The 11,836-nt window shown below is 36.4% G+C and overlaps 1 protein-coding gene and 2 long non-coding RNA genes across 3 annotated transcripts in view; 1 reads left to right on the forward strand and 2 right to left on the reverse strand.

The window, feature by feature from the left end:
• Positions 1-1,080: 1,080 nt before the first annotated feature.
• On the reverse strand, positions 1,081-4,091 carry LOC103508192. The gene is made up of 2 exons (XR_541310.2): positions 3,877-4,091; positions 1,081-2,333 (listed from the first exon to the last, which is right to left on the reverse strand). It is a non-coding gene; the product is annotated as an uncharacterized LOC103508192 (long non-coding RNA).
• Positions 4,092-5,017: 926 nt separating this feature from the next.
• Positions 5,018-5,424, forward strand: LOC113467079. Its single transcript, XR_003391283.1, has 2 exons — positions 5,018-5,073; positions 5,264-5,424. It is a non-coding gene; the product is annotated as an uncharacterized LOC113467079 (long non-coding RNA).
• A 5,766-nt stretch (positions 5,425-11,190) lies between these two features.
• Positions 11,191-11,836, reverse strand: part of LOC103508447 (TGF-beta receptor type-1) — an 18,350-nt gene continuing 17,704 nt past the window's right edge. Inside the window, exon 11 of the mRNA XM_026822807.1 lies at positions 11,191-11,359. Coding sequence (XP_026678608.1) covers positions 11,216-11,359 — 144 coding nt within the window. The 3' untranslated portion in view covers positions 11,191-11,215. The remainder of the gene's footprint in view (positions 11,360-11,836) is intronic.

Consider the following 11,836-nt stretch of genomic DNA (forward strand, 5'->3'; position numbering starts at 1 on the left):
AGCTCAGCGGTGTGGAGATCTTGTACGGAAATGGTTCCGGGAGGAAGTAACCGGCAGAATTTGAGAACTAGCGCTACAGCACGTAGAAGAATGTTCCCTAATTAATTTCTCACTATATTGTATAGGTTCTCTATACATCTTCTTGTTGTATTACCGTGTCCTAGACTAGAGTATGTGGGCGATCATGACTCCTATTTCTTGTTTGTCCTGGGCAGCTCTGAATAGTTCTGAGGATTTCTCGAACCAGGATCTAAGATCTCCCAAACTCTATACATATTTCATAATGTAAAAAAAATGTTCAGAGGCGGGATATCAAATGGCAATTTTTTAGTAGAGGCTGAAACGGTTTCCTGATTTGTGGCATTGATATGGGATCCATTCGGTGTCGATCAACTGCAGCCGACTATTTTACCACAAAAGTCCACATGGATTTCATCTTTCAGACGAAATGATGAAACATTCCTAATATTAAGGTCACGTACATTTCTGCGCACCGCGGCAGAGCTACGGCAAATTTAATATTATTCGTTCATATATGCGCAAATATACCGCAGATTTGCCGTCATGCGATCAGTGCGCACCTTTAGGTAACCGTTATCCAGTCTCTAGGTACATTAAGTTAGAAACAGACTACCATCACGTGACGTGATACTAGTGTGGCTGTCCTGAACGAAATTACCTACAATATTATGGGAAAACTTTGAACTGTGTACATCTTTCTGACCTCAGGTGACGTGACGCGATGGTAGTGTGTTTCTTCCTTTGTACATGTATTTCCTACTTATCTCTCTTTTTTAAAGCACACAAAGAATCCGTAAACTTTACACTAAACAAAAAGTAACTAAACAATTTACTACTACTGCATGTGTGTACTGTAGAGTATGTGGGGCGATTATGACTCCTATTTCTTATTTGTCCTGGGCAGCTCTGAATAGTTCTGAGGATTTCTCGAACCAGGATCTAAAATCTCCCAAACTCTATACATATTTCATAATGTAAAAAAAATGTTCAGAGGCGGGATATCAAATGGCAATTTTTCAGTAGAGGCTGAAACGGTTTCCTGATTTGACGCATCCATTCGATCCATTTGGTGTCGATCAACCCGACTATTTTACCGCAAAAAATCAACATGCATTTCATCTTTCAGACCGGGTTGCGTACATTTGTGCGCACCGCGGCAAAGCTACGGCAAATCAAATTATTCGTTCATATATGCGCAAATATGCCGCAGATTTGCCGTCGTGCAATCAGTACGCACCTTTAGGTAGGTAACCGTTATTCAGTCTCTAGGTACATTTAGGTTAGGTAGAAACACACTACCATCACGTCACGTGATACTAGTGTGGCTGTCCTGAACGAAATTACCTACAATATTATGGGAAAACTTTGAACTATGTACATCTTTCTGACCTCACGTGACGCAATGGTAGTGTGTTTCTACCTTTGTACATGTATTTCCTACTTATCTCTTTTTTAAAGCACACAAAGAATCCGTAAACTTTACACTAAACAAAAAGTAACTAAACAATTTACTACTACTGCATGTGTGTACTAATTAATCATATAACTATAATAATTATATATTTTATGTATTTTTTCAAATAAAAAAAATAAAAGAAAAAAGTTATTATAATCCTTTTTTATAAAAAAATCTTATCGCGTAATTTTTTTGTTTCATTTTTTTAAGCAGGTATTTATTTATGTAGGTGAATAAAAGTAGGTACCTATAGACAGATACTTTTTTTCAAATTTTACTTCGACCTTCGTGGGAAATTGGTCTGGTCTTCCATTCTGTATTGGATACCAAGAATTATCTGAAAATCCTCTACCTAAAGGTCCTCGGTTGTCCCATCTCGTCACCAACTACGCTGGATGTTGCTTAACTCCAGTGATCCCTGGAAGTGCCGCAAGTGCCTTACCAAATCGGATAATCCCGGGATCTTCAATCCCGTTATGATCCCAATCCGCCGAAATGCGTCCATTATGTACTTGAAGGTATTACATAACATTGAAAAGGGAGTCTTTTCTGACGAAATTCCTGTGCGGATTACAGTACGTACGACTTTCGCACCCCACTCGAAGGTATTACATTTGACATGGTTGTATCCGGCAGTGAGTTATTTTCCACCGTATATTCTGCACTATTGTTGACATACTCAAAGCTGTTGTTCCTGACGTATGCTATGATATAGGTGACATTCTGTTTGGATAAGAGCAGAAAGATTGCGTTGAGCATTTCATACGTGACTAGAAGCAGGATGATCCAAATGCAGATCACTATGAACGAACTGCGATGAGAGTGGATCATGGCCGGTTGAGATGGTTCGTGAATTCTGAAAATGGGGAACATAAATGATTTTAAGAGAGAGATGATTGCAAGAAGTGGACAAGAGGAGAGTTGGTATTGGATATCCTAATAGACAGGTACCCTAAATATGTACTTTGTTGGTAAAGGGTTCTCCCGTTATTGTTGCAAATAATAGGGAGTTTTGCAAACAAAATTAGCGTCCCGTTAACTGAACTCTAACTTTATTTGACGAAGAAATAACGTTAAAGAGTTCAATTAACGTGTCTCTAATTTTGGACGCAAAAAATCTCTATTGACTGAAAATGGGGATCAGTGTTCAGCCAGGATTGAGTAAATATTGTAGCATAGGACAGCACACATCCCTATGTTAAACATTTCTTTGTCATTTATTGTTCTATCTTTCGTCCTCCATTATTTTTATTATTATTTTGATAACAGTGCATATCACATCCTTGTCATGGTCTTTCATACACCCTAGATAAGACCAATACCCCACTCCATGCTCAGAAAAAGTACATCGTTTGTACTATTTTCTCCGCGTGCAGTAAAAATTGTGGAGATATTCCCGCGCGAAAAGCTAGGTCAAGGGTTCGATTCCCGTCCGGAGCGGACTTTATCGAGGATCGTTTTAGGTTTTGAGACTGCTGGCTTTCTCCAATCCTGCTCTCTTTGATTTTGGGACGATAAGACCTCCGTTGTTTAGGTCCCCTCTATCAAACACATAGTAATAAAAATCTTCAGACGGGGCCGACGTTTTTGGTCAGCCGCTCAATCCGCCCTGAGTGATCACTTTTAGACTGACATTTGGTTTTGGCTACAAAAAAAAAAGGACCGATTGCAATACTCTCATTACTAGTATAGCTCGCTATACTGTAGTAATAGAAAGTAATAACGAGTGGATGTGCCTCAAATTCAATAACTTGCAAAATCTTTTGAACAATAATATTCAACAACTGAAATAACGAAATAGAAATGGACGACATAAGTGAGAGGTAATTTTGGACACAAACGTTTACCAGTCAGCCTAGTTAGCTAGGAGGGTCGGCCTGCCTTGTAAGCAATTGGTCGCGGGTTCGATTCCCGCCCGGGGTGGATTTTATCCTAAACAGATTAAATTCAATAACTTGCAAAATCTTTTGAACAATAATATTCAACAACTGAAATAACGAAATAGAAATGGACGACATAAGTGAGAGGTAATTTTGGACACAAACGTTTACCAGTCAGCCTAGTTAGCTAGGAGGGTCGGCCTGCCTTGTAAGCAATTGGTCGCGGGTTCGATTCCGGCCCGGGGTGGATATAAAATCGGATAGGAAAATAGGGTAAACCTAAACAGATAAAGTTCTTTCTCGGAACGGCTGGCTTTCTTTGTGTAATATTTGTGTCCAATTTTACGTCAGTACTCTAGCAATCCATATACGGTGAAACCCAAATTTCATAACAAGCATTTCAGGCAGTTCGTCTTTTTAGACTTTCAAAGCCTGCACCTTTAAATTTACCAAGGGGAACATAGTAAAAGAATACTGATGATATTATGATAACAATAATGAAAAATTTACTTAACTTACCACAATACCAAGAAGATGAGATTCATGTTAGTAATTTCTTTTCCAATTTAGAGTCTGATGCACAAGACGTGAAATCGTAAATAGTTCACAAAAACAGACGAAAGAAGATTTAATAAAAAATTACCATGTACGAGTAAATGAGTATGATACCGAATGACTAATGCCATTGTAATCACTAGGCAACCTTGCACAGTGTTGTTTTCTATTGACTTAATCGACATGTGTGATTATGATTGTGCGATACAAGTTTACATTGCTATCATAACATTCATAACCATTGTACCTATGACGGCTACGTACATTTTCATTATCATCTTGTACATAAATCCAAATCACTCAATTGTAATACATACGAGTAATTAACACCTGGATTTTACATGACGGCTACGTACATTTTCATTATCATCTTGTACATAAATCCAAATCACTCAATTTTAATACATACGAGTAATTAACACTTGGATTTAAAATCTCACGTTGGTTAGCTCGGAGGGTAGCGCGTCTGCCTTGTAAGCGCTAGGGCCTGGATTTTAAATCTCACGTTGGTTAGCTCGGCGGGTAGCGCGTCTGCCTTGTAAGCGCTATAGGGCGTGGGTTCGATTCCCACCCGGGGCAAATTTTATCCCAAACAGATAAGATTCGTTCGCGGAACGGCTGGGTTTCTGCTATCCTTTGGATTTAAAATCTCACGTTGGTTAGCTCGGAGGGTAGCGCGTCTGCCTTGTAAGCGCTAGGGCGTGGGTTCGATTCCCACCCGGGGCAAATTTTATCCCAAACAGATAAGATTCGTTCGCGGAACGGCTGGGTTTCTGCTATCCTGTCTTCCTTTTATTTTCGCTTTCGAGACGATAAGACCTTAGCAGTTACAGTTCCTCCTTTGTAAAAAAAAAAACACCATCACTCAATCTTTATATTTAGCTTGTTGCCAAATGGAGGATAAAACTCAATAAAAAACATTTTGATGTATGTAAAATTATTTTTTTGTCCTTTTTATTATAAATTGTAACATTAAAAAATACATCTTCAGGGGAAAAAAATCATCGAGTCACTTCCAGATTACGAGAAAAATATAAAAAAATTAACATTAGAAAAAAGGTTTCCTCTATAAAATAATTAATTCGTAGCATAAAAAAAAGAAAAACTTTTCTGCTTTTTTTACTTTCCTTATCCTATAATAAGGAAAGTAATGTATTCAAGGTTGGTATTATACCACTTCCTATGAGATGATTCTTTATTTATTTAATAGGTACCTTATGTATACTAACAGCTAAGCTCTCGAGATGTTCGCTGCCCAAAGTTGGAACATCCAACCAACATATTAAGCATACATTGGACCTCTAATCTTTTATGTGATACAGCCGCAGCCCTAATCAGCATTCTATTCAAGGTTGGTATTATACCACTTCCTATGAGATGATTCTTTATTTGTTTAATAGGTACCTTATGTATACTAACAGCTAAGCTTGTTTATTATTTGTTTTTTCTCTCTCGAGATGCTCGCTGTCCAAAGTTGGAACATCCAACCAACATATTAAGCATACATTGGACCTCTAATCTTTTATGTGATACAGCCGCAGCCCTAATCAGCATTCTAGCTAAGCTTGTTTATAATTTGCTTTTTCTCTCTCGAGATGTTCGCTGCCCAAAGTTGGAACATCCAACCAACATATTAAGCATACATTGGACTTCTAATCTTTTATGTGATACAGCCGCAGCCCTAATCAGCATTCTTTCAAGATTATCTCATCTAGAAAGGATACAGTAACACTCTGCCTTCCACATACAAGCCAAATAAATAGAAAGCGTATAATACCAGCCTTGCAGCTTCTCTTTATACAAAACAATAAAAAAATTACGAGTACTTATTTCCTAATAATAGGTAGGTATTTTACATGTACCATTATCTTTGCGTTTTATTTACCAAAAATTCCCAAATTAAATCTGTATTGTGTATAATAGAAACGGACACAAGGGTGACTTGAGGTATCCGGACTTGGATAAATTTGGTGAAGAAAATACAAGCTATCCTAGCTAAATTTTAATACAGTGCCCAATAAATAAAATCATTCAATACATCCAAAAATCAATTCTGATGTGAAAAATAATAATATTTGTAAGACAAATAATTATGACAAATTTTCCTCATGACTAAGAATTTTACTGATTTCGGATGATTTCACTACACACTAATTATCTTTTTGGAGGAAAAAAAGCTTTCAATAGATAATTTATTAAAAAGCTATCTACTAACTTGCAACATTGTAAATATTTCAAATTCCTTACTTACAAAACTTAAGATAGGTACCACCTACTTGGTAAAATGAGTACACATTCTTTTACAAACCAACCTACGTATGTCTATTTCTACCCATGGCAGTACATTCTAAAAAGTTAGGTAAAATATTCGAGGTAGGTATTGAATAGAAAAATATCTAAATTCAATAATAATCTCATCTAGAAAGGATACAGTAACACTCTGCCTTCCACATACAAGCCAAATAAATAGAAAGCGTATAATACCAGCCTTGCAGCTTCTACTACCGCTAATAGAGGGTTACCATGAAACACTCTTATATTAACATGGTAAAAAACCTACTTACATGTTATTATTACGTAAATATTAAATGAATAGCTCATCCTAAAGAGATTCTGGCTAAAAATACTGACAATATATTATTGTACCGAAAATAATGTAGGAGGTTTACTAGGTTCCAAGTCAATCAGCCTGGTAAAGTGGTTCAAAAACTAGTTAAGATTTGACTGATACAAATACTGACAATATATTATTGTTACCGAAAATAATGTAGGAGGTTTACTAGGTTCCAAGTCAATCAGCCTGGTAAAGTGGTTCAAAAACTAGTTAAGATTTGACTGATACTAACAGAGAGCTAAAGAAAAAAAAATCCCGGAAAAGGGGCTCTAGATTGCTTGGAAAGACGTTCAAGAACTTACATCAGCACCTTGTTAGGGGGTCGTTAGGAGAGGTCCATTCTAAAAGTCCCCACGTCTAGACTTTACTGTGGACCTAATAAATACTTTAAAGAGGTGTCATGGTAACTCAGAGGGTAATATTCTCAATAAGTACCTACCTAATAAAATTCAATACTTTGTTTTATAAACCCTCGGTTCCAAAGCTCCATGTTGATTAAAGTACAAAAATCAGGTGTGAACATCACACGACTTTCCTTATCCTATTGAATGATGCTTATTTGAGTGTTCTTTTACCCTAACTTTTACAATATCTCTAACCGTTTTGTCGCTATAGCTGAAAACCGCCAAAAAACGGTCGAAATCTGTCCAAAAGCGGTAAAAATACCGCCAAGCGCAGCAACCATCTCAAACAAACGTTTTGTGTTGCATCCTTGTCACATTAGTGAACCACATACCAAATTTCAAGTTTCTAGCTTATACCGTTCCCGAGATATTGTTAAATTACACCAAAAACCGCCAAAAAGCGGTAAAATGCCGCCAACCGTTGCACCGATCCTAACCAAAAGTTTCGTGTCGCATCCTTGTCACATTTGACAGCTACATACCAAATTTCAAGTCTCTACCTCTTACCGTTCTCGAGATATTTTGTTTACAGACACACGGACACACAGACACAGACACGGACCAATGGCTGAAACTTTGGATTTAAGCTCTAGGGACCTCAAAACGTGTTTTGGCACTAAAAACTGACCATCGAAAATTTGACCCGATTACATTACTTTCCTTCCTATAGGATAAAAGTAAAAAATGGTGTTTTGGATTATTATTCTGAAATCCAATTTTATCTAGTGTAAGAGGCCCTGATAACTTTGGGGGGGCTTAAGCCCCCCAAGCCCCCCCCTCGTTTTCGAGATATTTTGTTTACAGACAGACAGACAGACACACACACAGACACACCCACGGACCAATGGCTGAAACTTTGGATTTAGGCTCTAGGGACCTCAAAACGTGTTTTGGCACTAAAAACTGACCATCGAAATTTTGACCCGATTACATTACTTTCCTTCCTATAGGATAAGGAAAGTAAAAATCAGTGGTTGGGCGGAAGAGCTCCTCCAGGAGAACCTTGTCACTTGAAATGAAGTTGTTGAAAAAAAAAAAAAAAATCTGGTGTGAACATCACACGACTTTCCTTATCCTATTGAATGATGCTTATTTGGGTGTTCTGTTGTGTAAAAAAATCTATCAAGTACCACCTGTGCTTTATTCAACATGAAGTTATAGACCCGAGGGTTAGTATAAAGGTCCTAGGAATATCAAGCAAAATTGGGTAGTCTAAAACTTTGTCCACACTATGCTGAGCGACAATGTTGTAACAATAGTTCAAGTTTCAAAAGGACTGCGTTCCTGAAATTGCCACTTGGAAAAAAAACTTCATATTTCGCAATATTATGACGCCACAAAAATTACTAGTATTATGGTTATTTAATGTTTTAAAAGGTTCTCTACCTTAAATATTACGTCATTACTTTTGCGAAGAGTGAAATGATTTTTCCCTTACTGGAACAAGGGCCTGGAGCCTGGAGTCCTGGAGTGCCTGGACCTATCTCAAGCTGTTTTTTCTTCTCTAGAAACAACATTGCTTCGGGCATAGCAAAAAAATAAATTGAAATACTTAGGTTAAATCTACTTTCCTGTGTATCTAATATGAGTAAATATCCTGAATTTATTCACAAACTCAAAATGTGAAATGATTTTTCCCTTACTGGAACAAGGGCCTGGAGTGCCTGGACCTATCTCAAGCTGTTTTTTCTTCTCTAGGAACAACATTGCTTCGGGCATAGCAAAAAAATAAATTGAAATACTTATAAAGGTTAAATCTACATTCCTGTGTATCTAATATGAGTAAATATCCTGAATTTATTCACAAACTCAAAATCTAAAACGATCGGAATGCTTTAGGACCAAATTAAGGACCTATCTCAAGCTGTTTTTTCTTCTCTAGGAACAACATTGCTTCGGGCATAGAGAAAAAATAAATTGAAATACTTAGGTTAAATCTACTTTCCTGTGTATCTAATATGAGTAAATATCCTGAATTTATTCACAAACTCAAAATCTAAAACGATCGGAATGCTTTAGGACCAAATTAATAAGTTTCAAACGGTCGATGGTGTGAACCTCGCATGAACCAACAGCAGATCGCGTACCTAAACGGTCACCCGTCTAAAAAACACATACTCCACGTTGCTTAACTTTACTGATCTGCTGGGAACTATTTTATCCGTCGTAAAAAAGATATAAGTAACCACTTTGCGTTATTTATTTGGTCCTAAATCTGTCATGACTTTGCCAATGTCTTCTTCGTTTATTTTGTACAGAAAAAGGGGTGCCCTTTAAATATCAAGGGCCGAATTAAAAAATGAATAATACAGAAATGTTATTTAAAAATCTTAAAAAATAATTAAAATTATTTTGTATGGATTTTGTGTTTTTTAAAAAATGCAGGTATTGAAGTAATGTTTTTTTCTTTATACAAAACAATAAAAAAATTACGAGTATTTATTTCCTAATAATAGGTAGGTATTTTACATGTATCTTTGCGTTTTATTAACCAAAAATGCCCAAATTAAATCTGTATTGTGTAATTTGTGTATAATAGAAACGGACACAAGGGTGATTTGAGGTGTCCGGATTTGGATAAATTTGGTGAAGAAAATACAAGCTATTCTAGCTAAATTTTAATACAGTGCCCAATAAATAAAATCATTTAATACATCCAAAAATCAATTCTGATGTGAAAAATAATAATATTTGTAAGTTATGACAAATTTTCCTCATGACTGAGAATTTTACTGATTTCGGATGATTTCACTACACACTAATTATCTTTTTGGAGGAAAAAAAAAACTTTCAATAGATAATTTATTAAAAAGCTATCTACTAACTTGCAACATTGTAAATATTTCAAATTCCTTATTTACAAAACTTAAGATAGGTACCACCTACTTGGTAAAATGAGTACACATTCTTTTACAAACCAACCTAAGTATATCTATTTCTACCCATGGCAGTACATTCTAAAAAGTTAGGTAAAATATTCGAGGTAGGTATTGAATAGAAAAATATCCAAATTCAATAACTTGCAAAATCTTTTGAACAATAATATTCAACAACTGAAATAACGAAATAGAAATGGACGACATAAGTGAGAGGTAATTTTGGACACAAACGTTTACCAGTCAGCCTAGTTAGCTAGGAGGGTCGGCCTGCCTTGTAAGCAATTGGTCGCGGGTTCGATTCCCGCCCGGGGTGGATTTTATCCTAAACAGATAAAGTTCTTTCTTGGAACGGCTGGATTTCTTTGTGTAATATTTGTGTCCAATTTCACGTCAGTACTGAAGCAATCCATATAGGGTGAAACCCAAATTTCATAACAAGCATTTCAGGCAGTTCGTCTTTTTAGACTTTTAAAGCCTGCATCTTTAAAAAGGTTAACAAAGTATAAACCTCGTTTATTGGGGGGTTTCGCCCCATCAGTCTTATTTGATACATTTTTATTCCTTCTTTTGGATTTCATAGCAATCCAGAACAACGTCTGTGTTGAATCTAGTTTAAATTATTCTTACAAGATCATTAAGGACACTACATACTTTCCTTCCTAAAGAATAATAGGTTAATAGGATAAGGAAAGTAAAAAAAAAAAGACAGCGAAATAAGGAATTGAGGTTTTAGTAAAAAATAAAAAAGACCACCTCCCTTGATAGAACAATCATGGCGATCAGCAATCTGATTGGTACAGAGGGAGGTCCCTTTCCTAACCTTACTGGATGGCCCAATCATGATCTAGAAAACATTGTTCGATAAGGGAGGCTATCCCTTAATACCTTGTATAGGTTTCCTAGGCTAAAATAGTAATATTTTCGACAGATTACACCCAAGTTCGTTATCCTTTTTCTCAATCTATCTACGGTTATTATAAAATTCATAAAACTAATTTGTACACGATAAAAATAAAGAGTAACGTAACAGATATACGAACGGAACATAACATAAATATTACACGTAATCAAAAAATCTACACACCATGGATTTGAAATTTAGTTGAGCAAGAACTTAAATGGGGTTCCTATACTTTAGAAAACACTTGGATCAAAGGGTTTCCATTTCCTATTCCTATACTTTTGAAAGATCTTGCGGAACTTAAAAGATAAATAGGAACTATAGAACCAAAATTTATGGTTCTTAAGAAATGAATTAAGTTATTCAGGGGGGGTTAGCGCGTCTGTAAGTGCTAGGTCGCAAATTCCCGCTCGAGTCGGAGAGGATTTTATCCGAAAACAGATAAGGTTCGTTCTCGGAACGGCTGGCTTTCTAAACAGGAAACACAAGAGGGCAGCACAACGCTCTACGATATCACATCGGGATACGACACCGCCTGATCGGACAGAATAATGGAGGCGATGGTCTTTTTGATTCTTAGTGCCGTGGGGCGGGCAGTGGCCACGGGGTACCAACATTCCTGCATTATCTTGAGCACCAGGTGTAAATCCTAGAGAACGGGGAGAAGGGGAGAAAGAAAATGATAAAATAAATAAGGGACGTGTATACTCGAAAATAATAAAATAAAATGAAAACAAAAGAAGGGAGAAAAAAAACTAATACCTAACTGAAGAAACCAATTGTGCAGTGGTCAAAATGTAAATGTGCGAAATAATAGTGGGGTATAAAGAAAAGTGAACTAAACGATACTACTTACGTCCTATTAAAATAAATCAAATACATGAAGATTACGATAATGCTTCTCTATCTCTAGGCTTCTCCTTTAGCAGTTAACAGCTGCTTTAAAAAAATCACTCACTCATATTTATGAACACAAAAGTCAGAGTGAAGTCAATTTATGTTACACCAAGCGCGCATCGTTTGCAAACAGTGTTTACAATCATTTTTCCACAAACATTGGCTTGCAAACAGCGTTCGTGTGTGCGCGGAGTTGATTCGGCTGCTGTCAGTTTTTCTACAAAAACTA

The sequence above is a fragment of the Diaphorina citri genome, unplaced genomic scaffold, assembly GCF_000475195.1.
Source record: "Diaphorina citri unplaced genomic scaffold, Diaci psyllid genome assembly version 1.1 scaffold19, whole genome shotgun sequence".
NCBI classification, from domain to species: Eukaryota; Metazoa; Arthropoda; class Insecta; order Hemiptera; family Psyllidae; genus Diaphorina; species Diaphorina citri.